We start from the raw sequence: 15829 nt of genomic DNA, 5'->3' as shown, positions 1-15829 counted from the left end.
GGTTCGCGCCAGAGAAAGATCCCTCAACAACTTCTCCTCTGAGGGAGCAAAGAAGAGGAGGTCGTCCAAGTAAGGGATGACTGCTATTCCTTGTAGACGCAACGGGGCTAAGGCCTCGGCCAGCACCTTCGTAAAAATCCGAGGTGATGATAACAACCCGAAGGGGAGGGCCCTGTACTGGAAGTGCTGAACTTGACCCCCTATCTCTACCGCCAGTCTGAGAACGTCTGGGACTGAGGGGAGATAGGTAAGTGAAGGTACGCATCCCTCAGGTCTATCCACGCCATGAAGCAATCTGGCGTCAGAAGATTCCTGATTGAGAATATTGAATCCGTTTTGAATCTCCTGTACCTGACACACCTGTTTAAGGGTTTTAAGTTTAATATCAGCCTGAACTTTCCCGTAGGTTTCCTTACTAGGAAGACATGGGAATAGAACCCTCTGCCCTGTTCTGCTAGGGGAACCCGGACCAACACCCCCTGCTGTTGAAGTTCCAACAACGAGGACTTTAACGCTACGTACTTCACTGGATCCCTTGGGGCCTGAGTGACCAGAAATCTCTTTGGCGGAGCTTCTGAGAATTCTATAGCGTACCCCTGAGCTAGAGTGGTCAGTATGAACTGGTTGTTTGATACAGCTGACCACTGCGGAAGGAACCCCTGTAACCTCACGCCTACCCTCAGGGTCGAGTCATTGCGGCTTATTGGCTGGCGCAGGAGGATGGAAAAGGACTCCCTTTCCTTTGCCCTTCTGGGCTGCCCAATTCTTTTCCTTGCGGTCTTTTCCCCTTATCCTGCTGCTTAAAGGCCCGAAAAAAAACGCTTGGGAGGGGGGTTCTTGTTCTTGACCGGGAAGGCCTTCTTCTTGTCTGCCGTCCTGTCCAGGATACTATCCAGTTCAGGACCGAAGAGAACATCCCCTGAAAACGGGATTCCACACAGCTTGCTTTTAGAGGCTGTGTCACCAGGCCAGGTCTTGAGCCATAAAGCCCTTCTGGCTGAATTGGCTAAAGCAGCGGATCTAGCGGACATTTTGATCGCCTCGGCCGAGGCATCTGCCATATAGGCTACAGCTGCAGAAATGGTAGAAAAAGAATCCAAAATGTCCTGTTTTGGGGAGTCTGCCTCAATATGAACTTTGAGTTTATCTAACCAGAACTCTAAGTTGCGTGCCACACAGGTGGTAGCCATGGCAGGCTTGAGGTTAACCATAATAGCCAGGCTTTTTTAAGGAGAAGATCCATACGCTTATCCATCGGGTCCCTCAGGATTCCCATATCCTCAAAGGATAAATCTGTGGACCTTGACACCTGGGAAAAAGCTGCGTCGAGTTTAGGAACTTTGTTCCACACGACTGATGGATCTTCTCCAAAGGGAAACCGCCTTTTGTGGGATTTAGAAAAAAATGGGTTTCTTTTCTGGGTCCTGCCATTCCCGCAAGATTGTTTCGGAAATAACCGAGTGAACTGGAAATGTACGCCCCTTGGGCTCGCAGAGACCGGCATACATCCGATCGTGCAGGCTTAAGTCCCTCTTCTCTTCGCTGAGACCTAAAGTGGCATAAATAGCCCTGAGGAGGCCATCCACATCCTCCAGGGACAACTTAAAATTTTGAGGGAGGCTCTATTTCTTCCTCATTTTCTGAGTCCTCACTAGAGAGGGCCTGAGGCTGACTATCCCTGGACCCCTCGTTATCAGAGGGCCTAGGAGCCCATCCTGCCTCCTGAGAAGACTGATGTGGAGGGCTGAGAAATGGTGACAGGAGCTAGCGACTCTCTCATGGTCTGAAAGGTGGCCAAAAGCTCATCTTTAACAGAAGCCATCAATTCCTCTCTGACTGAGGCTGACTCCTTCTGTACTAAGGCTGCAATACATGCCTTACACCATGGCTTCTTCCAACTTTCCCCCATTTTCTCCCTACAAGAAGGGCATCTCTTTTTTTCAGGTTTGACCTAAAAAAAGGAACGGGGAGAGAAGAAAAAAATAGGGGAATCCAGCATGAGACCCGGTCTCAATAAACAAACAGGACCCCCCTCACCTAGGTGCACTTAGGAAGCAAAAGGTGTCCACCCGTGCCCTGACAGGCCCCCATGCCACTGGAGGGAAAAAAAGTGAAGAGACCGAGAGAGAAATCCCAAAAGGAGAGAACCCTCACCCCTAGGGAAAAACAGACTTACGTTGCTGCTTCCCGCCGAGGTCCTGCTGGTGCCCGTGCCTGTCTCCACCGCTGATGCATCTGCAGTATCCATCGCAGGAATCAGCGCTCTCTGTGGCATCCACGGCGCTTCCCGGACTCCAATAGCGCCGCTGCGCCGGACCAGGAAGCGGAAGTAGGCTCCAGCGTCCACCCTACCCCTCCTCCTGGCGCGCCGGAAATGACGCGCCTCTCCGGCGACCAGGCTACGCCAAAATGGCGGCGCCCCGCAAAACGAGGCACCTCTCGATCGCCGAAGGCTGGCTCCACTGAGCACCGGGAGAGAGAGGAGCCCGACTACCATCACCGCCGCGCGGGTGGTACGGGAGAGCGGACAGTCTCTGAAAAGAAAAAAAGGTAAGAGGAAAGAGTCCGTTTTTCAGGCAGCACCTGAGACATCAGACCCTTTCCAAGAAGATGCTCCCTCCGGAGGAGGAAACACAAAAACTGAGGAGTGCAAGGAGGGGCCTCCTTTTAAAAGGATGAAAGAAGGTGTTTCCTGATGGAGTGGGAGGATCATGATATCTCAAGGTGCTGTCCTGAAAGACGCCTTGGGAAAAATAGTTTTTAGGGTGAACCTCCACTTTAAATGATCTTTGATACAGCACTTTGGGAACATCCAACTTCTTTTGCAATTACCTTTTGAGGCTTTCCCTCCTTATGGAGGGTGTTAATGATGATTTTCTGCACAACTGTCGGGTCAGCAGCCTTTCCCATGATTGTGATTTCTCCTGAAGCTGGGTTCACACTACTACACTACTTTCATCCTACTTTGCTCTGTGTTCAATGTTTCCCTATGAGAGCGTCTTGTAGCGTCCTACACAAGTCGGTCCGACTTTGAAAATGCTCCCTGTACTACTTTTGGTCCTACATTGATCCTACTTCAGGCCCATTGAATATCATTGAAGTCGGACCAAAGTAGTATCCTGTTCATGAAAGTAGGATGGATGTAGGACCAATGTAGGATAAATGTAGGACCGATGTAGCAGAGCAAAGTAGGATGAAAGTAGTGTAGTAGTGTGAACCCAGCCTCAACCAGAGACCATTTAAAGGCTCAGGAACCCTTTGCAGGTGTTATGGCTTAATTAGCCGATTAGAGTGAGACACTTTGAGCCTAGAATATTGCACCTTTTTACAATATTTTCTGAGATTGTAGATTTGGGGTTTTCATGAGCTGCAAGCCATAATCATGACGAATCACGGCTTAAACTATATTACTTTGCATGCAATGAGTCTATCTCATATATTAGTTTCACCTTTTAAAATTGCATTAGTAAAAAAAAATTAACTTTTGCACGATATTCAAATTTTTCGAGTTTCACCTATACATTTTGGGTAAACTCATTCAATTAATCCAAGTTCTGCAAGCTGAGATAACATGCACTGCATTGATGAATTCACACAATTTCACAGTAACCATAAGATAAAACATAGTGCAGGAATATTCCTTTATCCCATTGTTTTGCAAATCTATGTAGACTACAAACTGTATGATTGATTTGGTTCTGATATTGCCGTTTTACCAACCTGACAGGTTATTATTCCAAATAGGAAACCTTAATTTTGTTTGCAAATATTAACAATTCTAACTACCAGAAAGAAGAAGTCCTTACATTTACAGAGCACCTGTCATTTCAGATCCATCATGGCAGCGCCTGTTAGCGGGTGTCCACTCACCTGCTGCCGTCACGTCCCTCCCCTTGTTGTGTCACTGCCGCATCACCAGCCGTCCCATTAATCGCTGCACGACTATTTACGTCGGCAGAATGGCACGGCTGCACATATGGACGTACCTGCATGTCCTTTAAATTTTGTGATTGCGGGCGCAGTACTAGAATTCTATCCACTATTTTGTAGACGCTTTAACTTTTACGCAAAACCAATCAATATACGCTTATTGCAATTTTTTTTACCAAAAGTATGTAGAAGAATACAATACAAATTACATACATTATTTTGGGGGGATATTTATTATAGCAAAAACGTTAAAATATTGCATTTTTTTTTTCAAAATTGACACGCTTTTTTTGATTGCAGCGAGGTAAATCAAATACCACCAAAAGAAAGCTCTATTTGTGAAAAAACAAACACGTAAATTTTGTTTGGGTACCACGTCGCACAATTGTCAGTTAAAGCAATGCAGTGCCGAAATGCAAAAAATGGCCTGGTCATTCAGCAGACAATTCTTCCAGGGCTGAAGTGGTTTTAAAGTGAATGGGACTGTCGGTGAGAGGAGTCGCCGCTGCAGGACAGAGATGATCTGATGATCTAAATCAAATCCACCCGAGGCAGAGTGTCTTCCCCTGTATGCTGTGCAGCAGGCGGCATTCTGCTGCCCCCACACCTATTGTCGATTGTCAAGACACTATCCACTTCACAGCTGACAGGCTCCCAACAACCAGTGACAGAGTCTGAGGGGGAAGCTGAAGGACTAGTTCTGCTCTCCCATGGTGATTGACAGCAGACAAAATTCTATAATCAATAGCAGGTTGTCTATTGATTAAGGAATCTGTCAATTACCTGCTATCACAAGGGGAGTACACCTGATGAAGAACTAGTGTCTCTACACCCCCATCCCCCCCCCCTCCCCATCAAGCTACAAAACTCCTCAGCCATGGCGCTGTCTGTGGGACAGCTGCAGGAGGGAGCTCAGTCTATATAGACACCACAAATTTCCAACAGGTACATGACTCAGTCACCTGCACAGACATTTATGGTGCAGAGGCACCATGAAAACCTAAAGTATTGAAGACGGTTAACAAACTCCCCATAGCAAGTCCACAATAGACATGCCCACCTGCCAGCAATGTTTCCCCTCACATACAACGAGTCACACGTGCGAAGACCAGTGTGTACCTTGATGCTGGTGTTCTGTCAAAATAGCCAATTCATCAAGATCTCCAATTACGTCACTTCCTGTTACTGGAAACTAGGGGTGTAACGGATCGTCACCGATCCGTGATCCGAACGGGCCACCACGTTCGGATCGGCACACCCCGCGATCCGCTCCGGAGCCTAGGCCTAGGAAAGTCCCCGGCTTCGGCCTAGCTCCGGAGCGGCGGCCAGTCTGCTTGCCAGAGCCCAGCGTGACACGCCTCCCCGGGGAGGCGTGTCACGCTGGGCACTAGCAAGCTGAATGGGAATGTTAGCAGTGAAGCACTGGTGTGAGAGGGGGGGGGGGGGGGGGGGGGGGGGGGGGGGGGGGGGGGGGGGGGGGGGGGGGGGGGGGGGGGGGGGGGGGGGGGGGGGGGGGGGGGGGGGGGGGGGGGGGGGGGGGGGGGGGGGGGGGGAGAGCACAATAGCAATTCACAGGGGTGGATTAAAGAGGAAGCAGGTGAGGCTGTTTGGGACTTAAAGTACAATCTTGATGTTTTTACAGCAAAAAAAAAAAAAAAATTTATTTATATATATATATATATATATATATATATATATATATATATATATATATATATATATATATATATATATATATATATATATATATATATATATATATATATATATATATATATATATATATATATATATATATATATATATATATATATATATATATATATATATATATATATATATATATATATATATATTGCTGTAAAAACATCAAGATTGTACTTTAAGTCCCAAACAGCCTCACCTGCTTCCTCTTTAATCCACCCCTGTGAATTGCTATTGTGCTCTTTTTTTCGGATCAGCAAAAAAAACAAAAAAAAAAAGGTTCCTTTTTTTAATTGGTCCAAAAAAAAAAAAAATTATATATATATATATATATATATATATATATATATATATTATATATATATATATATATATATATATATATATATATATATATATATATATATATATAAATTTTTTTTTTTTTTGGACCAATGAAAAAACGGACCCTTTTTTTTTTTTTTTGCTGATCCGAAAATGATCCGATCCGTGACTTCTGATCCGAGGATCGATCCGATCCGTGAGTTTTTTGATCCGTTGCACCCCTACTGGAAACCATCATTAATTGGAGATTTCGATGACTTGCCGTGTTGACACAACATGGCAAGCGTGTACACTCTGATACACGAAGACTTTGCCGTTTTGACACAACAGCGGATAACAAGGAAAAGGTTGTCACCGCTGTGGATGCGGCCATTTTGTTAGTTAGTAAAGGCGTGGACTAACAATATCCACTCATAATACTGTGTACCGGAGAGTATACGGTTGCCCGTGTGATATCAGATAGGTGCTACCCATCACAAAGCCGCTAACTGGCCTACTGTGCATTGGGGAATGCCCAGCCAATCTGATGGTGGCTTGCGGCCATCTTGGTACACCCGCATTTGCCCACTATAAGCCTAGAGTTAGAAGAAGTCGGCAAGCGGACATCTTTATACACCCACCAGAGTCTTGCTTTTCACAGTTATTTTTAACAGTAAACTCAGCTTATATAGTGAAATGCAGTATTTAGAAGTCTGTAACACCGTTTTGATGTTGAATTTTAAAAGCAGCGGCAAGCCTGCTGATCTCACAGGTTTGCTGATGTGGCCGAACACTGCTGCTTTTAAAATTAAACATCAAAACAGCGTTACAGACTTCTAAATACTGCATTTCAATATATATGCTGAGTTTACAGTTAAAAATAACTGTGAAAAGCAAGACTCCGGTGGGTGCATAAAGATGTCCGCTTGCCGACTTCTAACTCCAGGCTTACATCCTTATACACCCACCAGAGTCTTGGTTTGTTGAAGGGGGGAAAAAAATAGGCAGAGAGGAAAAAAAAAAGCCAGACAACTTCTACCATGCCCTGAAGGGCACTTACCTCTGGAAGATAGTGGCGAGGAAGCTCTGATCAGGAACGCCATGAGGACGAGTCTGGTGATTGTAGTAAGCCATGATCTCTGATCGCCTTGTACACGTACCGAAGGTTTTCCTCGTTGACTCCGACACACACCGCACCTTTCCCTATAAGCACAGCAACTGTCAGTCAGCCTTCACCCAGTCTAAACTGCTTTTGTCAACCCGGAAGACATCACAGCCACGCCCCTTCACCCACCTGACTGCAGTTCCGACGACAAGCACAGATTCTTCCTCCGTTACCTCACGTAACGTCACGTGATTTCCGTGTGCTTCCAAAGAGTGCAGTGTGTGTGTGAACGGAGGGGAAATCCAAACTGACATAACTCCTGCAGACATCGAGGATGTTTCCTTCTTCTGTGCAATGAATGGTGCGTAGCTGTGGGATATATCTAAGGAAATACCTATTCATTGTATTTATAGAACAAACCAATTAGAAAGATTCATGCATATCATACATGACAGCCTGGGTTGTACTTTAGCATTTAAAACAGAAAAAGTGCCAAAGCTCTTTTGACCCTACTCCTCCTGTGGGTCACAGGATCGTATTTGTTCTGCGCTTCTGTGACCCATTTTCAGCCGACAGCGGGCTAAAGTGTGCTGTTGGCAGACATCACTCAGCTGGTTCAGACTCCTGACTTTACTGTTAAGTTCCTCTCAGCAAGCTGCTGGGAGACTGAGCCACCGGCTTTCGACCCATCTACAACCCCACTTGCCAGTGAGCGCTCAAGTAGCAGAGCAGAGGGGGGCGTGAACGGATGTGAATGTAGCACTGACCCCCGAAGGAGCTGCTGGTTTAATTTGGGCCTGCACTCTACCAATAAACCCCACTAACTTGGCTCAATCCCCTTGGCACAGCTGTGATGCAATACAATACAATGTAAGACAATACAAAATACCTGTATTATAACCCCAGGATCCACTGACTGCACTTGGAGTGAGAAAAACAGTACGCCACAACAACTGGATACTTAACCAGAGATATATTTTACTGTGAAATATGCAAAGAAGTGATTACAGTAATTGTGCTGTCATCCCAACGTAAGACGACAGCACAATTGATTTAAACATAAGCTATTTGAAAACAGTATACATAAATATTTTATACCTGGGAGCTCCCCCTACTTTATTAGCTATGCGTGAGATCTCACTTAAAGTACTTAGTCTTGGATCTTCTTTCTTCGCTAGCTAAAGTGATTTGTAATCCACAGTTTTGATGAGTCAAATTGAAGTGAAAATGCTCCTGGTGTAACTGCAACAACTATTTTTAAAATCGCTTGAAATGTCAAATTAGATAGGCCTCAAGCCTTCTCAGTTTAAGTTCCTCTGTGGAACTATAAATCCCAGTGAGGCCTGTATATTAGTCTAACTGCGTGTAAACTTAGCAAACTGTGGGTCGTGACCCGCTCACCCACTGGATCGGAGCTCCGGGTAGTAACTTTTGTTCAGGTTCCTGTGACTGCAACTTGCTTCTCCGTCAGCTCTGTTCAGCTCCGCTGGATGGATCCGGTTCTCCGATGCTCGGATGAGTGTCTCTCGGTCTCTGCAATCCGGCCACTGTCCTCTAGCTCTCCGAGCTCAGCCTTCGCTCCCCAGCAGCTAGGCATCAGCCTCTAGAAGGCTTTTTGTTTACACTCCTGTCTCCCCTTGTCTCCAAGGCAACCAAAACCCTCAAGCAAACATCTCTCTGCATTACCAGTATTTGGGTCTCTCCTCGTCTCCAAGGCAACCAAAATACTAAACAAAGCATCTGTCTGCATTACCAGTATTTGGTCACTAGATGGCTCCAAATACTTAAACATAGCAATGTCCATAGACGTTGTATTAAAGTATGCAAACACACATCAATATACAAGAATGTTAGCGCTACACAAACAAGGCAGAATGTGTTTCCCTGTGTAGTGTCACCGTTTGCTCCCTATCACAGAATGCAGCCTAAGTCACGTGGCAGCGAACTACGCATGCGCAATGCGTTCCAATGCCAAATGTGATGCGTTCCAGGGGATTCACGACACTACCCCTCAGTGAACCCATCACAATTTGTCACGGAAGTGACGAGGAACCATAACGAGGAGGCATACACAGAGCGGGGGGGGGGGCGGGACAGAACATGCAGATCCAATGAGAAACCTACAAAGAGCGGGGGGGGAGACGGAGGAGAAAGAGACATGCAGATACATTAGGCTGCATTCTGTGATAGGGAGCAAACGGTGACACAGCCCCGCCTCCAGCCCCCTCCCCAAAGCAGAGGCTTATTGAGGTCCGTAAAAAACATGGGGCCAGATTCACAAAGGTTAGCGGATCTTTAGATCCGTGTAACCTATGTGAATTAAGATCCGCCCTCGCAAGTTTGTGAGGAAAGTGTCAAATTCACAACACACTTACCTCCAAACTTGCGACGGCGGATCCTAACTCCCCCAGCGGAATTCAAATTCCGCGGCTAGGGGAGTGTCATATTTAAATCAGGCGCGCTCCCGCGCCGATTTAAATACGCATGCGTCGTCCGGGGAATTTCCCGGCGTGCATTGCTCCCACTGACGTCAATAGGACGTCAGTGGTTGCGACGTGAGCGGGACTTGCGACGCGCGTGTTCGTGAATCGGCGTACGCAAACGACGTAGGAAAATTCAAAATCGACGCGGGAACGATGGCCATACTTAACAATACTTACCCCTGCTTTTAGAAAGGGTAAGTATACGACGGAAAACCGCTACGGAAACGACGTAAGAACACAGCGTCGGGTCCGCGTACGTTCGTGAATTTCGCGTATCTCGCTGATTTACATATTATTCAGTGTAAATCAGCGGGAACGCCCCCGGCGCCATTTTTAAATAAAAAAAAAGATCCGACAGTGTAACACAGTGTGACACTGTCGGATCTCAGCCCTATCTATGCGTAACTGATTCTATGAATCAGGTGCATAGATAGGACCAGAAAAAATCCGAGATACGATGGTGTATCTGAGATACTCCATCGTATCTCTTTTGTGAATCTGGCCCATAGACTCTCTGGCTTTTAAAGCATCACCCATGTATAATAAAATGTCACATTGTTTTGGTGTACGCAATAAAGACTGTGAAGAAAATGTGTATGTAGGAGGAGAGCTTCTGAATACCTGACCAACAAACACATTTCCATTTTATTCCTCATTTCAATGGGAAAGTTTAAGGTGGAACTTTAGGTTTGATTAACTTTGAAGTGAAATGTTACCCAAAAAGTAAAGTTCCGCTCTTCTGTATTTTTTTAGGCTCCATGTACACGGGACCATCCTCCCAGCTGCAGGGATCACCCCCCCCCCCACCCTCCCAGCTGTGCGAATCACCCCCCCCCCACCGCCATCCTCCCAGCTGTGCGAATCACCCCCCCCCCCCCCACCGCCATCCTCCCAGCTGTACGAATCACCCCCCCCACCACCATCCTCCCAGCTGCAGGGATCACCCCCCCCACCACCCTCCCAGCTGCAGGGATCACCCCCCCACCGCCATCCTCCCAGCTGTGCGAATCACCCCCCCCCCACCGCCATCCTCCCAGCTGTGCGAATCACCCCCCCCCCCCACCGCCATCCTCCCAGCTGTACGAATCACCCCCCCCCCACCACCATCCTCCCAGCTGTACGAATCACCCCCCCCCCCCCACCATCCTCCCAGCTTTGCGAATCACCCCCCCCCCCCCCCCACCACCATCCTCCCAGCTGTGCGAATCACCCCCCCCCACCGCCATCCTCCCAGCTGTGCGAATCACCCCCCCCACCGCCATCCTCCCAGCTGTACGAATCACCCCCCCCCACCACCATCCTCCCAGCTGTACGAATCACCCCCCCCCCCCACCCCCATCCTCCCAGCTGTGCGAATCACCCCCCCACCACCACCATCCTCCCAGCTGTGCGAATCACCCCCCCCCACCACCATCCTCCCAGCTGTACGAATCACCCCCCCCACCACCATCCTCCCAGCTGTACGAATCACCCCCCCCCCCCCACCACCATCCTCCCAGCTGTACGAATCACCCCCCCCCCCACCGCCATCCTCCCAGCTGTACGAATCACCCCCCCCCCCACCGCCATCCTCCCAGCTGTACGATACACCCCCCCCCCCCACCGCCATCCTCCCAGCTGTACGAATCACCCCCCCACCACCATCCTCCCAGCTGTACGAATCACCCCCCACCGCCATCCTCCCAGCTGTGCGAATCACCCCCCCACCGCCATCCTCCCAGCTGTACGAATCACCCCCCCCCCCCACCGCCATCCTCCCAGCTGCAGGGATCACCCCCCACCGCCATCCTCCCAGCTGTACGAATCACCCCCCACCGCCATCCTCCCAGCTGTACGAATCACCCCCCCCCCACCACCACCATCCTCCCAGCTGTACGAATCACCCCCCCCCCCCACCGCCATCCTCCCAGCTGTAGGGATCACCCACCCCCCACCGCCATCCTCCCAGCTGTAGGGATCATCCCCCCCCCCCACCACCATCCTTCCAGCTGTAGGGATCAGACCTGTAGTAAAAAATCCTCGGACCTGTGAAAAAATCGTACCACGTCACTTCCGGTGCTCGTATGCCAGGAGCACAGCTGATCGCGGGTCCACGGCGCATGCGCAGCTGCTTTTTCTTTGGTCCGTGAATATCCTAGACTGGGGTAGGTCACTTGTGCCCATCATACGCAGCCATTGTGCCCACTATATGCAGTCACTTGTGCCCGTCATACGCGGCACTTCCTTCTGTAGCGGCGGCTGTGGCTCCTGTGTCCGCTTGGCTCCTCAGGCTTCCTCCGTCATGTCTCCTTTTCCGCCAATGCGTTAGGCATCCAATAGAATCGCCTAAAGCTTTGGCCAATCGGGAGACAGGTTTTACTGACCTGCCTGCTGATTGGCAAGGAGGAACTTTAGTGTGAAAATAGCTTCTGGCTCTTATCACGTGCTTCACGGCAGAGGTGATGGGCCCACCATGCAACCATGCAGGGGCCACCACTGGTCTTTGATCTCTGTCAAGTGCTGGGGTCTGGATCGCCTCCGCTGCTTTTCCTCCAATCGGGCCAAAGAAGCTGAGTGCGAGTTTACCTATAGCCCTCACACTGGAGACTTGCACACCATCATCATGGCATCCCAGGACGGTGGGTATCAGGTCACGGGAGGGCAAAGCGCATGTGTGTCCCGCTTTGGGGTCACTGGTGGCTTAGGGAGAAGGAGAGGGCCCCTGGGTGTCCGTGGTAGAAGGAGAGGGCACCCCTATCTCCCCCGGAGGACGGGGACACCCTTCTCTCCCCCCGGAGGACGGGGACACCCTTCTCTCCCCCCGGAGGACGGGGACACCCTTCTCTCCCCCCGGAGGACGGGGACACCCTTCTCTCCCCCCGGAGGACGGGGACACCCTTCTCTCCCCCCGGAGGACGGGGACACCCTTCTCTCCCCTCGGAGGACGGGGACACCCTTCTCTCCCCTCGGAGGACGGGGACACCCTTTGTGACGGTATCGGTATGATATCCCAGTCAAGCATTCCCTCCTCTCCATACAAGAACATCACAGGATCCCCCACACATGAGTCAAGACTGGATGCTGGAACCAAGACTGATTTATTGGCAGCTTGCTGCTGGTTATAAATACAGTTTTACAAGCTAAATCCTTAATCAAGGAACAATGGGAGCTCCACCCCCTTTTCACCCACTCTGGAGTTCTCATACAGAATATAGCCAGACAATTCGGAGCCGACCTGAAAACACATTTTCTTTAGATAAGGACATCAGCGGAGTTAATTACTAGGTGTAACAGCCTGACCACAATGAAGCAATCAGAATAATTAACACGAGCCACTTATCTAATCATTGTAAACAGTAAGGCCGGTCTCCTTCCCACACACAATAAATCAATTACCATTTGAACTAGGGAGCTGGCTGAGGAAGGGTCATTAACATATCAATCAGCCTGTAACACATGAACCCTTTTTACCTCTAACACACACAATATCTCTAAAACAAGCAGGGAGAATTACATGCATCACAATGGCCCCCCTTTTTCTCCCTGCTCCGGCAAACCCGGTTGGACCTTTCCTGGTCCAGTAGGGTTGACGGGTTCAGAGCTTTTAGTCCGAGGTTAACTCCGTTTGGCGTGACTGACCTCCCTTGGCAACTGCTTCCGACTCAGGTATGTCACCGGGTCGTCGGATCACACGCCGGTCAGTCCCCAAGTCTTTGTGCGATCTGCAGAGTCACCAGAAGTCAGTGTGAAGATGGCGAATGGGTCTGTGCGCCGCCATCTAGGTGTCCCGCTATGGGAGGGGCAGGTTATGGCTCTGAAGTGACAATCACAGGAGATTCATAAAAAGAAAAAGTTATATTTGTTGAAATGCTGTAGCACTGGTGCTCAGAGTCCGGGGGGGGGGGGGGGAGGGGACTCAGAGCCCCATAAGGTCAGCCACCCCCTGCTCCCTCCGCAGCCGCCGGTTCTCCTCTTTGAGCTTCTCCAGCTCCATCTCCAGTTCATGGAGCCTGGGGGGGTCAGCCCGCTGTGACCTCAGGTGGTTGTTCTCCTCCATGCGGCTTATGCATTCCTCCAGCTCTATGTACTCACGGATCAGATCCTGCAGGCTTTCCACGTGGTCCTTCATCATCAGGAACTGGGTGGTGGTGTAAGGGGCCACCGGTGGGCCCTTGGCGAACATCTCGGCCCGCATCTGGGGCGCCCGCTGCGATTCCATCTCCTCCAGTCGCTTCTTCTCCTCCCAGGTCCGCTGGCCATATGACCTCCAGGACCTCTTCTTCTTGGAGGGTAGCTGGCGGTGCCTCTTTCTGCCCAGCTCCCTCCAAGGCCCCTCCGGCTCATGGCTGTCGCCCATGACCAGCTGACAATGGTGTTCCCTGTTGTCCGTAATAACAGATTGTACCATGAGGGCTTCGTAAGGGGTGCCCAATGGTTCTTCCTGACCCAGCTCCTGGGGATCCCAAGCCGAGTCTACACAATGGGCTGCTGCTGGTGGGCGGTACCCAGGTTGAGACCAATTTGACCTGGTGTTGTCATTCATGGGGCAATTCTGCTTGAAGTGACCCAACTGTTTGCACTGGAAGCAGCGTTGTTCGTTGTCCTCCTGGCGTGGGTAGCGAGGGCTAGATGTCATCGGTCTGTTAGGCGGTTGGTATCTAGCGGCTGGTGGGTGTGAGGGCGCCGTTGGTCGTGGAGGTTGTACCCGTGGTGTGACCTGGTTTGTCTTGCTCCAGGAGCATTAGTTGCAAAATGTCCTCTGCGGCGGTGGCCTGGCTGCTGTTAATCCAGTTAGAGGCCGACCGGGACAACTGGCATGCCCATTCCGCGTAAGAGTCTTTCGTGGTTTTGCGTGAGTCCCTGAACTTCTGTCGGTGGGACTCTGGGGTTACTGCATAACGAGCCAGGAGCACTTCTTTAACCCGGGCGTAGCTATGGATATCCTGATCTGGCACGGTCCGGAAAGCATCAGAAGCTTTGCCTGACAGTTTGCCTGACAATATTGCAACCCACTCTCTTCTAGCTATTCGGTGCAGGTTACATTGTCGCTCAAAGTCTGCCAGGTAGTTATCAATCTCACAGTCCTTTTCATCAAAAGCTTTAAAAGCGCTAAACGGAATCTTCCTTGCGTCGGCTGTGCTGTACTCACTGTTTGGAGAATGTGTGGCTGCTTGTCGGACTGCTGCCAGTTTTAACTGTAGCTCTGCGTCTCTTATTTGTTTAGTTTCCTCCGCTAACAGGTCCATCACTTTCAGCACCACATCCGGCGTTGGGTTCGGGCCGAACCACGCTAGCTTCTCTCTCATTAGCTTGTTGGTTGGTGACTCCTCCTGAATCACTGGTGTCTCCATCTCTTGTACTGCTGGCGTTGCTGCAATCACGTCCTCCTGGTCTATCTCCATTGATTCTGCTATGATGACCCGCTTGGTTTTGTTGCTAGCAATCCTTCCACGAACTTCCAGTAGTTCTTTCAGTGTATTTTTTTTAAGCAGGGTGTAGCAGACTTCCATTCACTGTTCCCAGTGTCTGCTTGGAATCCTGGTGTAAGGGAGAGTAGAAGGGAAGATCCCGCTGCTGCCACCAATTTGTGACGGTATCGGTATGATATCCCCGTCAAGCATTCCCTCCTCTCCATACAAGAACATCACAGGATCCCCCACACATGAGTCAAGACTGGATGCTGGAACCAAGACTGATTTATTGGCAGCTTGCTGCTGGTTATAAATACAGTTTTACAAGCTAAATCCTTAATCAAGGAACAATGGGAGCTCCACCCCCTTTTCACCCACTCTGGAGTTCTCATACAGAATATAGCCAGACAATTCGGAGCCGACCTGAAAACACATTTTCTTTAGATAAGGACATCAGCGGAGTTAATTACTAGGTGTAACAGCCTGACCACAATGAAGCAATCAGAATAATTAACACGAGCCACTTATCTAATCATTGTAAACAGTAAGGCCGGTCTCCTTCCCACACACAATAAATCAATTACCATTTGAACTAGGGAGCTGGCTGAGGAAGAGTCATTAACATATCAATCAGCCTGTAACACATGAACCCTTTTTACCTCTAACACACACAATATCTCTAAAACAAGCAGGGAGAATTACATGCATCACACCCTTCTCTCCCCTCGGAGGACGGGGACACCCTTCTCTCCCCTCGGAGGACGGGGACACCCTTCTCTCCCCTCGGAGGACGGGGACACCCTTCTCTCCCCTCGGAGGACGGGGACACCCTTCTCTCCCCTCGGAGGACGGGGACACCCTTCTCTCCCCTCGGAGGACGGGGACACCCTTCTCTCCCCTCGGAGGACGGGGAC

The 15829-nt window shown here is 49.7% G+C and overlaps 2 protein-coding genes across 8 annotated transcripts in view; one reads left to right on the top strand and one right to left on the bottom strand.

Moving 5' to 3' along the window:
• Positions 1 to 7190, bottom strand: part of PDCD6 (programmed cell death 6) — a 247390-nt gene extending 240200 nt beyond the window's left edge. The window contains exon 1 of the mRNA XM_040353418.1: positions 6998 to 7190. Within this exon, the coding sequence (XP_040209352.1) occupies positions 6998 to 7071 (74 nt within the window). The 5' untranslated portion in view covers positions 7072 to 7190. The remainder of the gene's footprint in view (positions 1 to 6997) is intronic.
• Positions 7191 to 7288: 98 nt separating this feature from the next.
• PIGM (phosphatidylinositol glycan anchor biosynthesis class M) overlaps positions 7289 to 15829 on the top strand; it is a 564607-nt gene continuing 556066 nt past the window's right edge. For 4 of the 7 annotated variants that reach the window (XM_040353416.1, XM_040353408.1, XM_040353411.1 and 1 more), the window contains exon 1: positions 7290 to 7403. In XM_040353416.1, coding sequence (XP_040209350.1) covers positions 7401 to 7403 — 3 coding nt within the window. In that variant the 5' untranslated portion in view covers positions 7290 to 7400. Of the gene's footprint in view, positions 7404 to 15829 lie in introns of all 7 variants that reach the window. The other 3 variants (XM_040353413.1, XM_040353414.1, XM_040353415.1) reach the window with 1 other exon arrangement.

The sequence above is a fragment of the Rana temporaria genome, chromosome 5 (genome assembly GCF_905171775.1).
Source record: "Rana temporaria chromosome 5, aRanTem1.1, whole genome shotgun sequence".
Taxonomy (NCBI): domain Eukaryota; kingdom Metazoa; phylum Chordata; class Amphibia; order Anura; family Ranidae; genus Rana; species Rana temporaria.
This window is presented reverse-complemented; position numbering and strand designations above follow the sequence as displayed.